The 23,662-nt window shown below is 41.1% G+C and overlaps 1 protein-coding gene across 1 annotated transcript in view; it reads left to right on the top strand.

Annotated features, from left to right (window-relative positions):
• LOC122802543 (glutamate carboxypeptidase 2-like) overlaps nt 1-23,662 on the top strand; it is a 1,225,297-nt gene that overhangs the window by 279,883 nt on the left and 921,752 nt on the right. The window contains exon 4 of the mRNA XM_044072203.1: nt 19-120. Coding sequence (XP_043928138.1) covers nt 19-120 — 102 coding nt within the window. The remainder of the gene's footprint in view (nt 1-18; nt 121-23,662) is intronic.

Raw genomic sequence — 23,662 nt, 5'->3', positions numbered from 1 at the left:
AATATGTTTTATCTTTAGATCTTCAGGACCTCCTTATATGAGCCAGCACCTGAAGGATATGAAAATATTACAGATGTTGTTCCACCATTTAGTGCATATTCAGCTAAAGGAACACCTGAGGTATTTACTAACTGATGTTGCTTATTTTCACTGTTTTAAATAAAAACAGTTTGCTTCTTTAATAAGCTGTTCACTTTCAGATGTTTGGAAAGTTACATGGTATAGTGACAGAGAATCTGCCTTAAAAGAAGTTTGTGCCAGGTTATAAGGAGTGGATGATCACCTGATCATGTCACTAGTGGCTATTTCTCAGTGGTTAGCATCTCAGCAGGCAGAGATGGGAAGTAAAGATTTGCGACACAAAATTCTGTTTTCTTTGCAGTGAGCAGGAGAAAGATCTGTTCCAGTACTGTGATATAATGCAACTTACATACACAAATACTGGAGTCCAATAAATCCACTAAATACTTCTCATGCATATATAGGTGCTAGAGTCACATTGCTTGCTAAAATGTAATGAGAACATTTATATCACACAGTGATGCCACTGCGTGAGCAGTTAAGGAAGGAAAGGTACTCGTTGCATTCAAATGACAACATCCTAGATGATTTCCATAGAGACAACAGCACAAAATGACACTAGATGGAAATATCCTCCCTAACCCCACTGAGGGTAGGAGAGAATCATGGTTTAGTGGACAGCTCCAACAGGCAAGTTAAACCAGTATGTGCAGAAACGTTTAGGCAGGAGAGATACTTGATAGGTAGGCCTGAGCACTGCTAAGACAAAATTGAGAAATCTGATATGGTATTTATTGTTAACATTTTTATTTAGTATATTTAAATTATTATCATCCATTCCCTAGCTTGTAGTGTAGGGTCGGAAGTCCCATCCACTACATTATGCTGTATAAAAAGGTCATAACTGATATGACCTAGTTAACAGTTCAAACTTTTAAACATATATCAAATTCAAAAAACCTCAAAGGCTGGCAAGGAATTTCAGGTATTTTAAGTCGTAAATGAAAATAACCTCTGGCACCTCATGGTGGAGCAGTTCCAATCTTCGCTCAGATGAAAAGATATGTTTATCCTTGGGGTACCGCTATGTAGCTGCTAAATTCGTATTCTTCTTCTTCTCATTCTTTGTTTCTTGATCTCCATGCATAATTATTTAATTTTGTGGTGCATTTTTCTAACCTATTTCAGTGTCAGCTGATTCAACCTTTCTTCAAGTGAAGACAAAGACACCAAAGTACCTGAGTCAGGATGTCAAGGATAGAGCATTCTTCAGAAGTAAAGAAAAAAAAACATAAACTGATAGAGGGAAATGAGGAAGCTAGACCAATTTGGAGCAAAGACTAACCTAATGTATTATGCATAAAGGGAGATGTTTAATTACAATTCAATTCAGAAGGACACATACCTAAGCAGGCCGATTAAGGAATGAATTTGATATATGCATAATGAGGAGACAGATAAATACTTTTGTTATAATGACTTTAACTTCAGCATGCCTTCTGGCAGGTTCAGTTAGTTATATGATTTTCAGTTTAAAATAGTTATCCTGCCCTTTGTGTCAGTGACAGACCAAGTGACTGCAGTTGAACTGCCACTATCAAGAGTCATTTTATATGGTCATGTAGTACTGAGTCATTAGTATGACAACCTGTGAAGTGTAAGCAATAGTGAAACTTATTTAAATAAATCTGTTCTACCACAACAAACAACAACGTTAAGATCTTCCCACATAATTACCTCTTTTTGTAAGTAAAGATGTAATGGCAAAAAACTGACGATCTAACTTTTCATCTTGCTGAGTACTGTCACAAAGCTCAACAATTCTGTTTGCCAATTATGCACCGTGATGTTAACAATGCCCTTAATTCAGTAAAGTAAGAGAAATATACTGTACAAAGTCAATGAAACATTACAGAATACAACATACAGATTAAGAAGTGCAACTGGTCTGTGACTTAAAGTTGTAAGAGGACTGGTTAGTGATAACATTTTAAATATTAAGACTACACATTTCTCTCTTACACATTGTTAAAAGTAGTCCCCAAAGCAATGAGTACTGAAGCTTATTAATACAACTGGATTACCAGTCAGTTCCTTTGACAAAATAAAATTATCATATCACACACGTACTGCATGTCCAACCTGAGTTTGTGTGGGTTTTCTCTGAGTGCTCTGGTTTCCATCCATATTCCAAAAGTATGTAGTAGATAAATTGGACACTCTAAATTGGCCTCAGATGTGAGTGCATGTGTGTGTATGTGTTTGTGTGCATTACAGATGATCAATCACAGCATTGGGTAGCCACACAGTGATGTGAACATTGCCTCTAGATGATGGTCAGTGTAGATATGACATTCTGACCCCACGTGCAAAAATGGGAAAAGGGGGTTGTAGATGGATGGATTATGGACATACAATTTTCATACTTAACTGAATCTGACTTCAGTAATTGTTTCATGAAGTAATATATGAACCTATGATCCTTCAAACTCATCTAAATAACAGCAAATTTTTTAATCTGATTCTGAAACATTTCAGAAATGTGTTCATGAATACAAAAATTGGTAAATATTTTCAACAAAACCAATCTCCAGAAATGAAAAAAAACATGTACTATGAAGTGTTTTAATAGTTTACCTAATCTGTTAGATTTTTTTTTGATAACACTGAAATGTATATTTCTAGTTACCTTTAGGAAGATGATTTTCTGCCTTCCTAATATAGGTACTTATTTAAATGAATTCTGCTTTTATATTTTTTTCCTATGAGAAGTTAAATATGGATTCTTTATTTATATCTTTCTGGAAATTTATAAATTTTTCTCTCATAAAGTTAGAAATCTGATGAACATATAACCAAAATTTAGAATTTAAAATAAATTTATTTTGAATTTGCTCAGTTGTTAAATGAGAAGAAATTTTAACACTTAGTTACCAACTTTCCACACAGTGCAGCGCCTCTGGTCATTATATTCGACCCAGATACTGCTGAGGCACTTCCACAAAGGCCAGCTATTTTGACTGTATGACTTCTATCACTGAGGCAATGAGCGACCCGTCTAATGATATAGGGGTCGATGCCTAGTTGGGTGCATTTGTCAATGCTGGCTGAGTGGGGGATAGTGTCACATGCTTTGGCTAAGTCCAGGTAGGCTGTATGCACAGATTTAGCATCATCCAAGTCCTTGGTGACTGTCTCAAAGATGTCCACCAGGTTTAACAGGCATGATCTCCCTTTGACAAATCCAAACTGTGTAGAGTCAACTGTGTGGAAATTACCTATATCTTTGTTGATAAGGTCCATGATGATTTGCCCCATAGCCTTGCAGATATGGCTAGTCAGGATAATAGGTACATAGTTTCTGGGGTCAGTGGATGCACCAACTCTGTGCGGGGGAATAACAGTGCCTGTTTTCCAGCCAGCTGGGACAAAGCTGGTGGTTATACTATGATTGAGAAGAGCTCCTAATAGTGTTAGTACTCCATGTTGGAGCCCATGTACAACTCAGCCTGGGATGTTATCAGGTCTCATAGATGTTGTGTTTTTGTCCTTAGAGAGGCCATTTTCAACTTCCTCTTTAGAGATACAAGGTAGGGACAGGTGGCAGGGATGTAATGGGTTACGTGTGGTGGGGATAGGGGAGTGATGGTTTCACAGAACCTGTTAGCCAAAATGTTAGCTGTGTTAACAGGCTCTGTATATGTGGTATCATTAACTATGAGTTTGGCATAAATGTGGCCATTTCCTTTTGGGTTACAGATGTAATAACTATAGAATGCCTTGTGGTTGTCCTTTGTGGTGGAGGGTAATTTGGACCCATACATTGTTTAACAGGACTTCACAACAATACTTATTTGCTAGTTTAAGCTGAAGAGGGAATGTTTCCAGTTTAGGGGGGTGTCCCTCCTTCCTACCCCTTAGACAGGAATGTCTTCCTATTATTGTAAAGAGTGTTACTGGCAGTTGTCCATCAGGCAGGTTTGCTTCACCACAAGGAGATTGTTATACTCATGTTAGGTGCAGATGTGTCAATGCAGTCATACAGGTGTTTGAATAAAGGATTGGTGGAGAGCTCGGCATAGTTGCCACTTACATCTGAGGGGGGCAGTGCAGTGAAGCTATTTATATCATCCCATAGATCCCATAGATCATAAACTAATCTCGCTGGAGGTCCTCATCCCGCCCCCACCTGAAACAAAAAAGACCACAGTGAAAAACTTCTCAAAAGCCGATTTCACACTTTCTAAAAACTAGTGTGGTCTCCTTTAAGGCCCCTGAGCCAGTGGTAAACATTACTCAAACTGCTGAATCAAACTAAGACTCTCTGTACCAAAGGCAAGCGTCCAGTCTGGTGGACCCCAGCATAAACAAACTCTACAACAAAGGAAGGAGGAGGACTACTATAGATAGCAAAATCCTTGAGGCCTTCTTTAGCTATGTTAGAAACCTAGGAGGAAACTCCCAGATATGCTCAGAATTAGTTCAAAATGATGTGAAAATTACTGAACCGTTCAGTGCAAACTTCCCCCCTCCCCAAAGAAGATCTATCTATTCCAGAGGATTGTAGCCCCCATCCATCTCCAGGTGAGAACTGCCCTCCTCAAGGCAAAAAAAAAACACAGCATCCATGGGACGGATGGTGTCCCCCGGTGTGTGTGCTTCTCAAACTCAAAATTAAACCTAACCCACCAGGACAGCTGCTCACCTCAGGATACGTGTACCCAAGGTGGCCTGCCTGGACTGTGGTGGTCACACTTCAAAGGCGGTGCCCACAGAGACCCTGGGAAATTACCGCCCATTAGCTTGACAAGCCTTATCTGCAAAGCCATGGAGAGGATCATAATGGAACTCGGTTGACTTTTTGAGAGCCTACCTCGACCTGGCAAAGGCCTTCGACACAATACCCCTCTCAGGTATCATTCAGTCCTGGGTCCACTCTTGTTCGGCATCTACTTTTCTGAAGTACAAGCAAACACAGGAGGTTATATGTGACAAAGTTTGCAGATGACTGCAAACTGGGCGCATATAGTCGAACACATCTGACACATATATCCCAGAAAGCTACCATATAGGTGGCAATCCACTGAGCACAGAAAAAGTCATCAGAGATCTGGGGACCCAGGTTGACAGTAGCCTTTCTTTTGACACTCATGTTGCTAAAGTAGTTAGGAAAACCTTCTATATCACCCACCTGATCATGAAGGGATTCACATCTAGATCAAGGGAGGTCATCGTCCCCCTGTACTCATCACTTATTAGACCTATGATTGAGTACAATGCCCGTTCGAATGTATCTGACCAGACACAAGTTCCTCACCAAAAGGATAAAGGGTCTCAAGAACTCCAGCTCTATTCAGTCTCATACCGCTTGCTCAGAGGTGACCTAAACCTTGACACGGTTATAAATAGAAACGTGCTGGAGGGACAGATTCATGCACAGCAAAATGATAGGCATAGTTTTTTTCAACAACTAAAGGGGTGAAAAGCCACATAACTATGGGCTAGGCTTATGAACCTATGAACCTATAATCTGGATAGGTGAATGTCTTTAGTGTATTTGCTGCAAGGGGGGGGGGGGGTGTCAGGTGTGATACCTACTTTGAATGAGATGATTTGTGGTCAGATCTCACCAGGGTTGACCTCACAGTGAGGGTGCTACAGTTCCACCCTAATGCAAATCAAGTGCACGTTACATAATTGGATGGGGACAGGACAATCATACCTGCTTGTGGACCATTGTCTACAATGGACACAGGGAAACTGTGGATGGTTCAACCCCCATGCCCCAGCTTGTAGATGTTTCAGCTCCCAAATCCCTGCTTACACTTATCAATGTTATCAGACCTTGACAGTGTTTAAGGGCTTAAAGAAGCCATTGTGTTCATTAGCCTATTAAACAGGGTCTATATTAAAACAACAAATGTTAGAAATTGCAAAAGCTCAGATGAGCGAAAATGCCACAACTCGAAAACATTATTAACATTAACCACACCCCCAGCTAAATATATATTCCAACTCCGAAATTGCACTACAGTGAAGAAAGGGCAAATATTCTGATCTTCTCTGTACTGCAATAAAAAAAAACTTCAAGTTGTAGCATTTTTGCTCATCTGAGCTTTCACAATTTCTAACATTCATTGTTTTAATATAGACCTTGAATATGAACCCTCTGCTGATATTCAATTCTGTGCTCTGATGTTGACGGGTTATTTGTAGATGTGTACCCATAGATGTGTCCTACACAATCCTGAAAGTGAAACGTAAACATTTCCATGTGACACCTGTCAATGTGTGACTTCACAGCCATTACAACAGCATCCATTGTAACATACACACACTAACACTATTATGGTATAGTCATTATAAATGGCAATGTACAAATTCTGGAAATGACCAGCACAAGTAGCATGTCAAAAGCAGCATTGGATGATACAAATTCATATTAATGTATATAGTCACCCTATGCATCAGACACATATCTTTATTTCCCTGCATCCATGAGAGATATGAAAGGGATATAGCACAGATATCATCACTTGCACAGGGTGTTGTGTGGGAGTGCAGGAGACCTAGGCTGACCTAATAAGTTGGCAAGATTGTGTGTGAGTCCGGAAGGGAAGCAGGCAGAATAGACAATGGAAATGTGGCGTGTATGTCTGTAGGTTACTTGGATGTGACAGTGGTGTGTGAGTGTCTGCATGTACACAGCCAAGTTCAGTGCTAACCTTATGTGTCTGTATGTTGGACAGCTGTGAGCCATGTATAGTAGAGCTGACAGTTCATCGGCTCCACTCCCGAACATGTGAACTGGGTCTGCCAGGAGTTGCACTGGCACCTCTATGCCAAAGGTCAGATGCTGTGGTACTACCTGAGGGCCACTGCTGTCTGCGGGAATGTGTCCTTCAGGGGGCCACCCAGGAAAATGAACCCATGGCCTGCGACATCTTGGTGTGGACAGCACACTCCCCTCTGGAGCACTGGATGTACTACCACTATGGAAGCATGATTGTGACAGCCACATTGACTCTCAACAGATATAGTTGCTGACCTACGTTCATGAGGCCAACACTCAACTCCCAACCAGATGTTCCATCACAGACAACATGCATTCCAAAACAGATAGTGTGCAATTTTTCTCAGGCCAACGTCTTTCCTCTGCATCAGTGAACTGGTCCAGGGTATCAGCAATATGGTGGAGACAGTCATGGATGTCAGACTGTGCTGCATCCATAACCCTGAGCATTCATCTGCAGTACTTTATGAACATGCCTATGCCTCCATGATGGCCCTAAACATATGCCAAGTGACACGAGAGGAGACATCTGCAACAGGTGGCAGGGGGACAATAGGCCTCCTATGAGCACTCCTATCAATCTGCCTGTATGGAACCTCACCAACTGCTTGGCTATGGCCAGTGTTGACAGTTACTGTAGCCAGAGAAGCCACACCTCCCTGTTCAATTGCCTCACCCTCTGAATGTCCAATATCTGTGACCACAGGGGACTGGGTATACGTAGGCATACTGGCTGTGTATGGTGATAATGAGGGCAGATGAGGGATGTCAGCCTCTGTGCCAGATTCAGCCCCTGCAACCCCCAGCTGTGCCTCACTTTGGCCACCATCATCATCAGAGTCTGAAGAGACACTGATGTCAGATTGTGTAGAGGACAAAGATCTACTTCCCTGGTGACTTGTACAGTCAGAGAATATCTGTACAGTTGCCACCAGCAGGTCTGGGATGACACTTGAGCAAATACAGTGAAATAAATCTACATCTCTGACAAAACAGTGTTGTGCTTACCAGCAGCAGGAGCATGGCATCTTCCTATTCCTGATGGTCCTGGAAAAATGTGAGGGAGACGTAATGTACACAGCAGCACATGTGAGAGTATAACAAGGCTAATACTTCAAAATATCTCACATTTACATTAGCTGCTATGTTAACAGGTACGTAGGTCACAAACTGTGCATGAGCTTAAAACTGCAGCTGTCTCCTCCCAAAACACCTGCCTCCCAAGTAAAACTATGTGAACCCTGATACTCTGAATTCCACAGCATTCCACTGCTGGTATAACTAAGCATACCTGGGCGGTCCTGTTGAGTGGAAACAGTTGCACCTACATCCACGACATATTGGGTGATGGATGCCTGGGAGCTGTCCTGTGTTGCAAGGTTCATCAGGAATTCTTCAGTGACTGACAAAGGTTGTTTTGCTACACATCTGCATGCCAAGTTGATCATGTCAGTGGCATGGTGTCACACCTGCTCATATGTGCGATTCTGGTGACCCACAGCATTAATGTCATGCACCAGTTCGTCCCACAAGGCTGTACGCTCTTGCCTATTTGCCATCCCTCTGGCATGCATGATATCCCCTGAAATACAAGTAAATGAGAACATATGGCAGGATCACATATGTGGTAGAACAGTATGTAGAGATACAGCAATAGAAGAAGCCTATTACTATTCCCCACTTAATTACACATCTCATATTTAACAGTGTGCCAAACGTACAAAGGCTGTGGAAGCAACTAGGACAGCAGCAATAGTGACCCACTGCTGTTTGTGACATGTCAGATACTCACATATGATCACACAACAAACACGGGAGTCCATTGTAGTGTGCCCCATAGCAGGGAAACCCTCACCCATAACATATGTATAAACAACAGTGCCAAACAAATAGCAAGGTACTACTACAACTGCTAACAAAGGAAGTATCCAGGAGACCTGTGTACCTAGTTAATACAGAGCATTATACCCTTGCTGTATTCTACATCCTCTCTATGTGTACCGCAGCTGGAGAGCCCTGTCATGTCATAAATATTTTTCTAAGAAAGTCTTACAGATCTAATCCCCATTCCCCCAAGTATATTCAAACATATGCATTATGTTAAAAATAAAACTCCTTTGTTGAAAGATGCAGCTATATGAGTACTGTGTGAATGAGTTAGTCATACAAACTAACTATCATACACAATGTTTTCCCCTAGCTAGGTGTTTGCTTTTTAGATGGTTCTCATTAGCAGAGGATTGCCTCTGAACCAATATGTGGTTCAGGAATGCTACATGCAGCATACACAACTGATTTGCAGAATAATCAGCCAATCTCATGCAGCTACTCAACAATATATATGGCCTCAGTGTAGATTCCTTCCTCTTTCTCACATTTTGGATTGGAAATTACTGGGGTAGGGATTATGTCAACACAGGTAGAATGTTTGCAGCAGCTACTTATTACATACAGATGTGTGTGCTACAGGCTGAAGCTGGTGCTGCTGCAGGCAATAGGCATAGTTTAGAGGCTGCAGAATGTGCAGGGCAACAACACTTAAAAGTAACTGTGTGACTTGTGGCAGCCTTGGTGTACAGCCATAGCCTGATTGAGGGAAGCCGTCCTACAGGAAAGCATGGTATGTGTTTAAGGGGTCTATATCATAACATCAAAAGGAACAGATCTCAAATGGTTGAAATATCGAAATTCCCATTAATTGATTTGTTTTTTGTGAGATTGCGGTACAGTGAAGACCAGGAATTTTGCCCTTTCCTCACTGTAGTGCGATCTCGGAGTTGGTATATATAATTAGCAGGTGTGTGGGGGTGCAGCCCCCCCCAGAAGAGTGATTTTGATGGGATTCACTATGTAATTTCGAAATACTGAAATCCCGAATTTCAGTATTTCGAAATTACATAGCTGAACGCACCATACACCGAAACCCTACAACCGTGAAATTCAAAATCCCGACGGTACACTACAGATACAGTACACACAAACACATACACACAACTTCTCCTCAACTCAAATATAATATCCTACACTACAGATAAGCAGGGAGGCAAGCCTCCCTGCACCCCCCATGTTGGGGGCTGTGCCCCCCACACACACACACCCTACTTACTAACTCTGAGATTGCACAGACACACACAGGTAACTCAGTCCCACACATTTTTCACACCCTTGCACATACACATCACAGTCAAAACACACACTGACATACACTAAAGCCCCTAACCAACACGCATACACATACATACATACCCAATCTCACATCTTATCATTCACACACTACAACACTAGAAGCACTAATTCAAAATCTCCGTACTTCGGGATTTTGAATTTCATGCTTCTGGTTTACCAGTATTTCAAGACTTCACTATTACAATTTCGAAATACTAAAATTCGTTATTTCAGTATTTCGAAATTAAATAAGGAACTCTTTTGATGAACTACAATTTCGATATTTAAGCGGTTCAAGATTTGTTCCTTTCGATGTTGTGATATAGACCCGTGTTTAAGGTAAGTATGTTAGCCAAAGGTATCATTAACAGAGTAAAGGGAAACATGTTTCTTGTATCCCAGAACAAGATAGGAAGTACATTAACCATTAAATCAACCAGTCAGATAACTGCCAAGTCATGTGTTATGTCATGCTAGTCATCTGGAACGTGTGCACTGGCAACCGTTGCTTCTAACATAACCTCCATATATGTCTGTTACTTGTGCTGCTGTGGTTGTCTGTAATATCACTAGCAAATCATTGTGGGCTGCAGCCTGATATGACTGGGCCTCATTTGAATTACATACTTCAAAATCCCCTGGGAATTCATACTGATGCATGCCCTGACATTCTATGCACTTTCTAGTGTTGTAATTGAAATTGTTTACATGTGGTCCCATCTGTAGGCCTTTGACTGCCATTATTTAGAAGCAGACATTCGAACTGTACTGCTTTGGGTGGATAAATAGTGGAAGAGATAGTCATACATATCAGAATTTATACTGGTGATGTACATGGCTGTATTTGAACCCAAGACCATGTGGACCAAAAGTTAATGTTTTCACAGCATTTAACAGACTGAGCTACTGAGTCACTGTTACAGCAGTTGTATTTTTACTTGTTGTAGATATAATTGCACACTTGCCTGCTGTTACATACCTCACTAACATCTATTATTATGTCTATGGCTTTATAGTGATGTATTTCTCTACCAGAGACCCAGTTAAACTCCTATTTTTTCCAAAAAAGCACCTAAACAGCTATGTCCAAGGGTCAGCTTCTGGTGATTTCTCCTGTCCATCTGGTGAATCTGGGCATACTGGGGCAATGCAGCAACTGCTTCATGTACACAGACAACTCTCTCCTCCAACCACCCAACACTACAACCTGTGACAGATGCACTTACATAGCCAAACTGGAAGCAAAGCTCTCTCCAGCCAAGATTGTGCTAGACAGTCAAGAGGAGAAGGTTAACACCTGTACTACACCTCAAGCAACACATAGCCCTTCAAAACCCACATCATCAACACCCACACATAGCAACACTAAACCCACATATGCGGAGGCCCTTAACATTAACCTGCCCAAGCAACAAGGACCTCCGAAGCTGAAACGCAAACACCAGTCAGAACCAAAGTGACACATAGCTCACAAAACCAGTGTGCCACCCAACAGCAGCCCCTAAGGCAAGACAACGTACCCAACACTTTAGTCATAGGTGACTCTATAGTCAGGCACACTGATGTCCCACTGACCAGGCTGAGCAAGGAGAAAATTACAGTCAGCTGCCTGTCGGGTGCCAGGATCCACCACATAACGCATACACTCAAGTCACTCCACAACAAGTACAAATACAACTCTGTCATTGTCCATGTTTGAGTGAATGACTTGAGACGTACCTCCCTGGACTACATGAAAAGAGACATGGAAGAGTTCTTGGATCATGTGGCCCAGGCAGGTATGACCCTGGTCCTGAGTAGCATCCTGCCTTCGCCCAGAATGATATCACAGTATAAGGACAAAATGATTGACTTCAACAATTGGCTAAGCTTCTGGTGTCATTCAAATGGGATCCAGTATCTGAATGCCTTGGACGACATGATCGACAAACCATGATGCTTTGCCAGAGATGATCTGCACCTGTCACCCCTGGGATTCAGGTTACTGACTAAAGCTCTTGCTACCCCTGTAGTGCCTTTTTTAGGCAAGGTTCAAAGGAGAAAACCACCACCGTAATAAATACAAGCATGCAAAATCGAGTCAATATTAAATTAGCGCACGCTTAGAAAAGCGAATGCTAATTCATCGATCCCTTTTAAGCAAAAGCTTAAAATCTTGAACACTCGGAACAGCAATTTTTTTCACAGGGAAAAAAATTGCTGGGCCGGTTCTGGGAGTTCGCCATTTTCTCCACTGTGGTGCGATCTCAGCATTGGTATATTTAAGTACGGGGGGGGGTGTGGGGGCACATCGGAGGGTATAAAAATGTTTTAAGTTTTTTTTTTTTTTTTTTTTTTGTGGACCAGCAATTTTTTTCCCTGTGAAAAAAATCGCTGCTCTGGGTGTTCAAGATTTTAAGCTTTCGATTAAAAGGGGTCGATTAATTAGTGTTCGCTTTTCTAAGCATTCGCTAATTTAATATAGACCCTGCAAAATCTGAAGGTAATGCTACTCAATGCTAGAAGTCTAAACCTCAAAATGCACTCTCTCAAGGCGCTCCTAAAAATGGAGAACATTGATATCTGTGCAGTAACTGAGACCTGGTTCAAGACTCCAGAGAGCACCCCTGCAATACCAGGCTACAACTCTTACCACACTTTTCGGCCATCAAACCTAGACCGAAGCACTAAAGGTGGAGGAATGTCCATATTCACCAAGGATATTCACACCTTCAGGCTAGTTGCCCAACACAATGCATCTGAAATTCTCCAGGTGCAACTAACACTAGGTAAGACTGCAATTCAAATTGTAGCTTGCTACAGATCCCCCTCCATGCCCCAAGATTCTCACTACACCTTTCTAAACATAATGGAAAATATTAAGATACAACCAAACACCCTAATACTGGGTGATTTCAACTACCCTGCCATTAACTGGGAAAACTACTTGGGTACCAACACCTTTTCCCAACGGTTCTTGGAATTCATAAATTCCAACGTCCCTGATCAACTAATCCATTGTCCCACCAAGGACTCCAATATCCTAGACCTAGTCATTGCCAACATGGGAGATAGATGCTCCACACCAGTGGTCACCTCCTCATTGGTCAGGTCTGACCATAAGCAAACCACCCTTGATATTCACATCCCACCACCACCCCCAGAAAGGAAACCTCTGTAAAAAACTTCTCCAAGGCCAACTTCATGCTACTTAAGTCAGAAGTGACAAAATTCATGGCACTCATGCATACAGGAGGTGAAAGATCGACTGCTGAATCCTACACTAAGGCATTGTATGAGCACATTTACTGGTGCATGAATCATGCCATCCCAAATAGAACCAAGATGCTCTCCTCTAAAAAAAGGAAGCCAATCTGGTGGTCCCCTGCCATAAACAAACTATACAACAGAAGGAAGAAACTGTTGTAGAAAAGAAGAAAATCCCAGGATGCAAAAAACTCCCTTACCAGCCTCAGCCTCAGTAAGAAGTTGAGATCCCTCATAAAATCCTCCAAAGCTAGTTACAAAAATAAAATTGCCAAAGATTCCAAAGACAACCACAAGGCTTTCTATAGTTATGTCAAGAATCTAAATGGCAATGCTCAGATCAGCTCTGAGCTACAACAGAATCGCATTAAATATACTGATCCCAAGGATATTGCCAACATCCCGGCAGATTGATTTAGTGCCAACTTCACCCCCCCTTTCACCCCCTAATGGGCCCATCTCAACACCAAATAATTGCCAAATTCCAGTAATCACGGCCACACAGGTAGAAACCGCACTCTCCAAAGCTAAGAATACAGCATCCATGGGACCAGATGACATCCCGGGCTGTGTACTACATGAAATACAAAATTAACTGGCACCTCACCTAAGTGTCATGTTTAATCATAGCCTCACCTCAGGCTTCATGCCCACTGAGTGGAGCACAGCTACAGTTATCCCACTCCACAAGGGGGGATCCACCTTGGATCCCGGGAACTACCGTCCCATCAGTCTGACAAGCCTGATCTGCAAGGGCATGGAACGCATTATCATGGAACTTATAAACAAAGATATTGGCAACCTTCAAACACTGGACCCCACCCAGTTTGGGTTCATGAAGGGACAATCTTGTCTCCTGAACCTGATTGACTTCTTAGAATCAGTCTCCAGAGCTGTGGACGAGGGTAAGGTGGTTCACACAGCCTATCTGGACCTCGCCAAGGCCTTCAACACCATCCCCCACTCTGGAATCATAGATAAACTTACTAAGCTGGACATAAATCCCTACGTCACTTGATGGGTTGCCAACTGGCTTACTGAAAGAATCCAGACTGTAAAAGTAGCTGACTCCAAATCCAGCTCCAGACAATTGACAAGTGGAGTACCTCAGGGTTCAGTCCTGGGACTGCTCTTGTTTGACATCTACTTCTCTGAAGTACAGGCCAACTCTAAGGGACTCTGGCTAACAAAGTTCGCAGATGACTGCAAACTGGGAGCCATTACTAATCCCCAAATGATGTGGATATTCTACAAAAGAGCCTTACAGAAACAGATGCTTGGTGCCAGAGCCATGGGCTCAAGCTTAATGCCAAGAAATGTATAGTTATCCCCTTTGGGAAAAAACATGAACCCATGAATTACCACATAGGTGGCAGTACACTAAACACTGAAAGTGTGATGAGAGACTTAGGGACACAGGTGGACAGTGGTCTCACCTTCGATAACCGCATCGCCACTACAGTCAGAAAATCCTTCTATGTGGCACACCTCATCACTAAGGGCTTTTTATCCAGAAAAAAGGAGGTCATTGTCCCACTGTACTCATCCCTCATTAGACCCATTATAGAGTACAATGCCCCATTTTGTACCTCACAAGACATCTGCAACAGCTGGAAAGGCCGCAGAAATACCTGACTAAAAGAATCACAAGCCTAAAGCAGATGCCCTATGCTGACCATCTAAAATAACTCCAGCTATACTCTGTGGCATATCATCTACTCAGAGGTGATCTCTGCTTAACATACAAGGTCATGTCAAACCGTGAGCTGTTGGACAAGCTCTACTTAAAGAAATTCCAATTCCCCCAGAGCCACACACTCCAGGGATCTAAACCTTGTCATCACAATGAACAAAACATGCTGGAGGGATAGGTTCCGGACCCAGAGACTCCCCATACTCTGGAATAGACTGCTCATACATGTCAAGCAGAGCACTATCTTGGCCCTCTTCAAAAGGAACCTTGACGATCAGATGTGAGATAGAAAATTCACCTCGGGGATCACATCAGTCACCCTGTTAGACAGGGGTCCAGGGAAGTAAATATCGTGGGAAGAAATATCCGGGGAATTGTTTGGCTAGGCTTGTATAGGGCCGATAGCCTAGTATGAACCTATGAACCTATTACTCGTGTATAAGGTATATTTTTACATGTTGAAGATATAATTGCACAGTTACCTGCAGATATATATCTCACATACATTTATTCTTATGTGTATGACTTTAAAGTGATAATTTGTCTACTGCAGTCCCAGTCACACTCCTATTTTTCCATTAATCTTATAGTAGATTTGCACAATACAATGCAATGTGCAGCATGGCTTAAACATGCTTAATGATGGGAAAATGACAATTGCTATGTTTGGCTTTAAATACCTGTGTTAATTAATAGGCTGCGTGGCTTGGCAGGTTGATTCACTGTTCTGCAGGTGCAATGATCCTGCGTTAAATGGAGCATGGAGGTGTAATTTTTGAACATGAGTATTATTTTTTCCAGTACATACATCAATATATCACCATTTAGCATAGCTTAGTGATGCTGTGCAACATGCAGCATGGCGCAAAAATTCTTTAAAGAAAAGAAAATTGGGGAGATAAAACAGTTGTGAAATGGGGCAGAAGCAGTGGGAAAAGCATAGTGAAAGGCAAGTAGGTATGTGCAGGAATGGTGTAGGAAAGAACCATAGCTATCCATTTCTTTTACAGCAACAACTATGCACTTTAATAGTTTTTTTAGCTGAATTTGGACTGTCACCCCCAGAGAGAGGGGTGATGACAACATAAGTGCATTGTCAGGCTAACTGGACCAAATTCTGTCCAGTAGACACGTGCAAAATGGGCAGCCACAGTGGTGCAGCGGTTAATGTTGTCGCCTCACAGGAAGAGGTTCTCTGCTTTGATCCTCGGCTGGGGTGCCTTCTGTGCAGAGTCTGCATGTCCTCTCTGTGGTCATGTGTATTTCCTCCAGGTGCTCCAGTTTCCTCTCACATCCCAAAGACATGCTGTAGGTGGATTGGATTCTCTAAATTGGCCCTAGGCATGAGTGCGTGCATGTGTGTGCCTTCCGTGGAAGGTTGGGCGCCGGGCTGGCAACTCAACACTATAAAACTCTACTGCTAATCATGAGCAGACAGGTGATCTGCTGTGGCAATCCCTAACTGGGAAAAGCTGAAAGAAGAAGAAGACATGTGCAAAATGGAGAGCTATGTATGGGACAATATTCTTTTTTTTTTTTTTTTGGGAAAGGTGCCCATTTTTTTTAAGGTGAGAGTGGAATGTTAGGGAAGGGACATAGGTATGTGTGGGAGAAGAAAGCTGTGATGGTGTGGAAGCTTTTGCAGACATACAAGACAGCAGACAGGGTTGGTGTGTGACATAAGAGGTGATGAACACCTTGGTTGGGGAGGTGTTGTAGAATCCCAGTCCCTTGGACATCAGATACGGTAGCAGTGTGACTCAGGTCCTCACCCATGGCACTGCAACTTCACTGCTCCTGTCGAGGTAGTGGTTGACGCAGATGCCTGGGGCCAGACTGCCCCTCCAGGAGGGGCAGCATGCACTCCATCCGGCGTAGGCATGCGCCAACAGTTTGGTATAGCAGGCCATTCACCATGCCTGGCCGTTCAACGAGGGTGACAAAAGCACCCCCTCCACTTCCAATCCCAGAGGGTGGGACCACCCCCAGTATGTGAGGTGTAATTACCTGATGGACCAGGTAGTGCAGAGGCAGCAAAGGGGGCCCCACCAGGCTGTGGCTTAGATGTGATGGCCTCGGTGCTTCAGCCAAGGAAGCCAAGGTAGGTGGCTCACTGTGAACCAGTCTACCTTGTCGCACTGTGGTAAATTAAATATAAATATAAGAAAAAATAAACATAACCAAAAAGGTTAATTAATAACATTGGAGAAAACAATAATGAGTAATGGAAAGAAGTCGAAAATAATATAATGAGAAACACAACAATAAATAATGTAAATGACAGTTTTTTAACAGCAAAGCAATATTAAATTACACAGAAGACCAACATAAAAGGTAATTACAAATAATATGATCATATCAAATTATAATAACAAATATAATAAATAAAAAAGAGACGGGATGGGTGAGAGAGAAAAGAAGAACATTAGTCACTTCACAGATAATATAACTATACAGACTACTACTAGATACTTCTAGATAAGTTTCAATTGTGAGAACATAGACTGCTTATATAGTATAGATAATGTTGCACGTACATAGCTCTCAACCTGTTAGCATGGGACATTATGGGCAAAGCCATACAAAATGTTGGTACAAAGGCACATCGACAGGGAACATTTTTACATAGTGTGCTCATACATTAGTAACAGATTTGCTATTAAATCGCATTCCAAGTAATGTCATATGTCTGCAAATCAATGGACCAGATGTATGGGGCAGTAGTCATTACATTCTGCAAAAATCATGACAGTTGAGAGTTAAGTTCATGTATACTAATTACAATAGACAACTGGACATTTCTCAGTTGGCTGCCATGGGATTAGAAACCACAAGCAGTGACTACAGGAAGGCTGACTGTTTTATTTTAAAAAATAAATTTTCAGACCACCACCTCCTTTAAAATTTTATTGATTCCTATTGTGGCAAATCGCGCATTTACACACATGCATAGCTGTGTCTGGTGTTGGATTAGAACCCACAAGCAGTGAGTACAGGAATACTGAGCACTTTATTTGATGAAAAGTAATTATCAAAGCACCATCTCCTTTTACACTTTATTGGTTAATGTTGCTTCAAATATGGCATTTACACACATGGATAGCTGCCTAGGACATCTGTTAACTTACCCGTATACCATGCTCATTTACTGAGTCCAATCTACAGCATATCTCAGACAAAATGAGCACAACACAAACTTGACCCTTAATCTGGGTATTGCACAGCATTTATTTCTGACATATGTAGGCACATTATTTATTACTTCACATTTATCAGTTGACTGGTGTTGGATTAGAACACACAAGCAGTGACTACAAGACTACTCTACATTTTATTTGAAAACCTTAAATTATCAGAGCAGCATCTCCTTTTACACTTTATTGATGTATGTTGCTTCAAATCTTGATTTACACACACGCATAGCTGTGTAGGAGCTGCATTACCTTACACATTTACCCTATTAATTTGTTAACTGCAAACTACCGCATATCTCAGACAAATGAGCAGAACACAAGTGTGTCCCTTAATCTGGGTATTAATCATTTGTCTGGTGTCGGATTAGACCTCACAAGCAGTGACTACAAGAATACCGAACACTTTATTTGAAAAAAAAAATCATCAAAGCACCATCTCCTTTTAAACATTATTGATTAATGTTGCATTAGATTTGGCATTTACACACATGGATAGTTGTCTAGAACTTCTGTTAACTTACCCGTATACCCTGTTAATTTATTGAGTGCAACCTACAGCATATTTCAGACAATGAGCAGACCAGAAGGGTAGACCACAGCATTAACTGATGGTTGGAAGCTATGCTAAACAGTACTGCATGCTTACTTACTTTAACTTGCTTTACCATTTCAGATATGCACTGACACATTAATAAAGATGTAAGATGTCTAACTGTGTATGAGTTGCATTACCTTACACATTTACCCTATTCATTTGTTAACTGCAAACTACCGCATATCTCAAACAAAATGAGCAGAACACAAGTGTGTCCCTTAATCTGGGTACTGCACTGCAGTTATGTAAGACATGTGTTGGCACATTGTTTAGTACTTCACTTTTATCATTCGTCTCGTGTTGGATTAGAGCCCACAAGCAGTAACTACAGAATTACTGTACATTTTATTTGAAAACCTTAACTTATCAGAGAAGCATCTTCTTTAACACTTTATTGATGTATGTTGTTTCAAATCTTGCTTTAGACACACGCATAGCTGTGTAGGAGCTGCATTACCTTACACATTTACCCTATTAATTTGTTAACTGCAAACTACCGCATATCTCAGACAAAATGAGCAGAACACAAGCATGTCCCTTAATCTGGGTATTGCACTGCAGTTATGTAAGACATGTGTTGGCACATTATTTAATAGTTCACATTTATCATTTGTCTGGTGTCAGATTAGACCTCACAAGCAGTGACTACAGGAATACTGAACACTTTATTTGAAAAAAAAAAGTAATCACCAAAGCACCATCTCTTTTTAAACATTATTGATTACTGTTGCATCAGATCTGGCATTTACACACATGGATAGCTGTCTAGAACTTCTGTTAACTTACCCGTATACCCTGTTAATTTATTGAGTGCAACCTACAGCATATTTCAGACAATGAGCAGACCAGAACAGTGACTCTTAATCTGGGTAGACCACAACATTAACTGATGGAAGCTATGCTACACAGTACTGCATGCTTACTTGCTTTAACTTGCTTTACCATTTCAGATATGCACTGACACATTAATAAAGATGTAAGATGTCCCAGGTGCGTGGTCTGTATCACCAAATCAAAAGACCGGTGATCAAATGACATTTACATTGGAAATGCTGTTCATCGAGGTGGTTTTTTATGAGATCACGGTACAATGAAGATTGGACAATTTGCCCTTTCTTCACTGCAGTGTGATCTTGGAGTTGGTATATATAATTAGCTGGGGATGTGGGGACTGCAGCGCCCCACAAGAGCAACTTTGATAAATGGCATTTTCAATGTAAATGCCATTCGATCTTTATTCTTTTCGATGTCGTACCTAACTGTTAAGACTGAAAAATCTATATTTACTTTATTGTCTTATTAAGTCATGCTTAAGTTATTGCTTTGATGATTTTCTTACTTACCATGTGCTTGCCTCATCCTGGCCAAATGCCCTGCATGGGACTGGACATTGAGAGCCCTCTCTTCTGCAGCTGTGGTAATAGAAGGGCACCATTATGCATACCAGTTTTGCACAGATTCAGCTTGTATATTTATAAATTACTGTACATATTTGTATATCTGTGGGTTGTGCCTATCCCTAGCCTCTTGGATCCAGATGTCCAAGGTTCCCCTCTTCCTATATTTCAGGTCATCATAGTGGTGACAACACTGCTCACCAGTGCGAAGGATACCAGTAGCACTGGTTAGGTCCCTGATCAAATGATCCCAGGCCTCAGGCTTACACTCATAGCCTCATAGTCACCCAGCAGCAGCTGGGGTCCATATCGGTCTAACAGGAGTCCAATAAAAACTCTAGATTCCTACACTCCCCACTTTTGTGCTTGAAAGCACACTCCCTCCCCCAACAGCTGCAGCCATACCCATAGTCAAGGGCAGGCTCCAAAGAATAATGTGAAATTCCTGCCTATTGCCCTTTAAATAGGCTGCATTCCCACCATTGTACATCATACTGTAAATTTCAAAAAAAGCACTGGGTCACTTAGCATTGTGCAAACTCACACAACCCATGCTTAAGCAAAGCTTAGCAACATGCAAACTGGAAAAGACCGTTGACCATGTTTAAGTGCTCCTTAGCATCGCACAGATTTTCTGTTTCTAAATTAAACAATTATTTAATTTAAAGTCAGCTGATGTTTCAGTCACCTGACACAGATTCACAGCACTATATCTAAAAAGCATTATTAGCCAGGACTCAAACCTGGGAGCTACTCCACAGTAGATCATGACTCAACCTATCTAGCCACTGTAATAGTGAAGGGAAATTAAATATCTTCAGATATACTGGGAAGGTTCCTGTAAGCATAGCACAGCTGTGCTGTGTGGGTTTGTGCGTTGCTAAGCAGAGCAGACCCACAACAATTGAATACATCTAGTTACTATTTTTAGCTGTCTAGCAGATGTCCTCTGCTTAAGTACGCCTCACTACGCCTATCTAAGCAATGCGCCACACCACACAAACAAGCACATAAACATAAAATACAAAATAAAATGCAATTTAATGAAATAAAATGTCTTGTACATCTTTCGGCCATGGTGGATGGGCAAAAATGTGTGCAACTGCACCATCAGTCTTAGACGGATTCAATATCCTCCTTTAAGCATGCACCATAATCAATATGTGTGGCGCACTGCCGAGGGGGATCCATGTCCATGGATACATTCCGTGTAGGCTCTACACGGAGCCTACACTGACTTTATTGAATCATGGAGTATATCAGTAGGATCAGTGAAAGAATCCTGTATATTTGCCACCTCACTGACAAAATTAAGAGAATCCCATGTCCATCTTCCACTTTGTTAACCTTCATATTACACAGTATAAAGACTTAACTTTGAAACATTTCAACGTAGCTACTGTAATTTTACATGATGTTGGTCAATCAAAACTTTGCAGTATTATCAAACTGTAATAAAATGTTAAATTAATTAAAAGATTTTCAGGTTATCTGCACTGTGTAATTTTACATAAAGCTTAAGTGCTGAAGCATAGCAGTTTCTCTATCTGTCTATTGTTTTTCTGCATGTAAAATATGTATTTTACTTCACTTCCAGTTAGTAATACTTAAAGATCTATAAATCTGCTGTCACATCTAAGTTCACAGTGGGAATCTCAGTAAGTACTCGTTTCTAGAATTAAGCAAACTCCCACTCCCACTGGTCATGTCAATGGATACTGTATATCTGTTCCTATAACTGAAGATATGCTCTTCAACTCTCTATCAATACTGCAGGTCTCAAAATGTAATAAATTAGCAGATACAGATATCTCATTTGTGATTTCATTCGGTCATCTTTTTCAGCTGGGAAAAGCAATTTTGTAATACATATAAACTCCTGCAGGAAGGAAATAAAAGATCATCAGATATAAAACACAATCTTTTGCAGGTTATATATCAGTCAATCAGTATCTGAAATCCCTATTGCAGTTAAGGTTACAAAAGAGTTGACGCATTCATACAGAACACACCTGTGAACTCAATTAAATGCAGCAGAGAATGTCTGACCATGACAGGCACTTACAGTTAAGGTATTGTCACCTAACATGATTACAACTATTGAAACGGAACTGCCAAATAACTAAAGAGTTTCCTTTCCTTTACAACTGTGACACAAAGAAAATGACTTGATGCGTAGTCCTCTGGGACCTTTAGAACTCAGTAGTTATAGAATGCATTACAGAATGAAGTTAGTACGGTAAATATAGTTTCTGTGAGTGAAGAAGAGAAAAGGCCATCTGAATTAATTCCTTTGATCAGAGCAAAAAGCTATCTTGTCACCACATTTTCTTTTTCTCAAATATGTCTTGTAAGGTAACCTGCTGTGTAAAACTGATAAAAAGTTTCAAATAAAACTTGAGTGCTACAGGAGTCTAAACAAAACAGGCTGTGTGATGATGCAGTGCAGATTTTTTTTGTCATATAGTGATGAGAAGACAGTTGCCATTTAACTGTATCCTGTAGGATGCTGGAGAAGTGCAAATTCCATTGAATTGTAAATATTTTGTTGTGTACATCAGGTTTTCACCATTACCTTAGAATCCGATTGTGATTATTGTCATCATGTTTGTTGTAAGTAAAGCAGAGGCTGTAACATTAGTACGTCACTGTGTAAGTTGTCAGGTAAAATAATGTCATTTTAAAATGCTTTAATTTTACTGGATTTATTGGTCAAAATGCTTACATGTTTTGCCAGAATGTGCTTTGAAAAAAATGTGTTTTTGTTAATAATGTATCTGCTAACTTTATCTTTGGCAAACAAGCAAAAAAAAAAAAAAAAAAAAAAGTCAGCCATTTTCTAAGACCTGTCCTGTTGAGGGTGAAGGTGGTTTCAAACTGAGCAATGTGTATCAGGTTTCTCTCTTCCTGGCAAGAACCCCTTGCTCATTCTACAGTATACCCAGGAATCATCACTCACAATGAGTTATGTATCTTTCCAGCACGTCCTGTGTCTGCCATGCAGCATCCTACAATACACCATGACTGGTGCATTGCTCACTGGAACATTAAGGTGCAGTCTTACAAGGCATCTAAACAGAAAAATGCTGCATCTACTACTAGATTCTTTTCAACTACCAATCGCCTCCTTCTGTCACAGAGACAGTGCCCAGATACCCACTAAAGGAACCTCATTTCTGCTGCTGGTGCTCAGGATTTCAGTGTGTCCACCATCATTACTCAAATCCTGTGGTCATAACTGAGGTTGGAAACATAAATTGAACAGTATACTGAAAACGCCAGCCTGTGACTCAGTACAGTAAAATATCTGCAGTACTGACCCTACTGCATCCATCCACTGGTATTTCTCTTAACTCTCTGTTCACTCATTTGTGAAAAACAACCTAAGATTCTTAAACTACTCCACTTGGGGTAGTTGAATCCCTCTGTCTTTCTGAGAGCAATGTAGTCTTTTCTGGAACACTGACTTCTGATTTGGAGATGCTGATGTTCATTGCAGCTGCTCCATATTCAGAAGGAAACAATGCTATTTTGTGTGGAGATCACAGCTTCTTGAAG

Source organism: Protopterus annectens, chromosome 5.part0 (assembly GCF_019279795.1).
Source record: "Protopterus annectens isolate FY-2018-M chromosome 5.part0, PAN1.0, whole genome shotgun sequence".
Classification (NCBI taxonomy): Eukaryota; Metazoa; Chordata; order Ceratodontiformes; family Protopteridae; genus Protopterus; species Protopterus annectens.
This window is presented reverse-complemented; position numbering and strand designations above follow the sequence as displayed.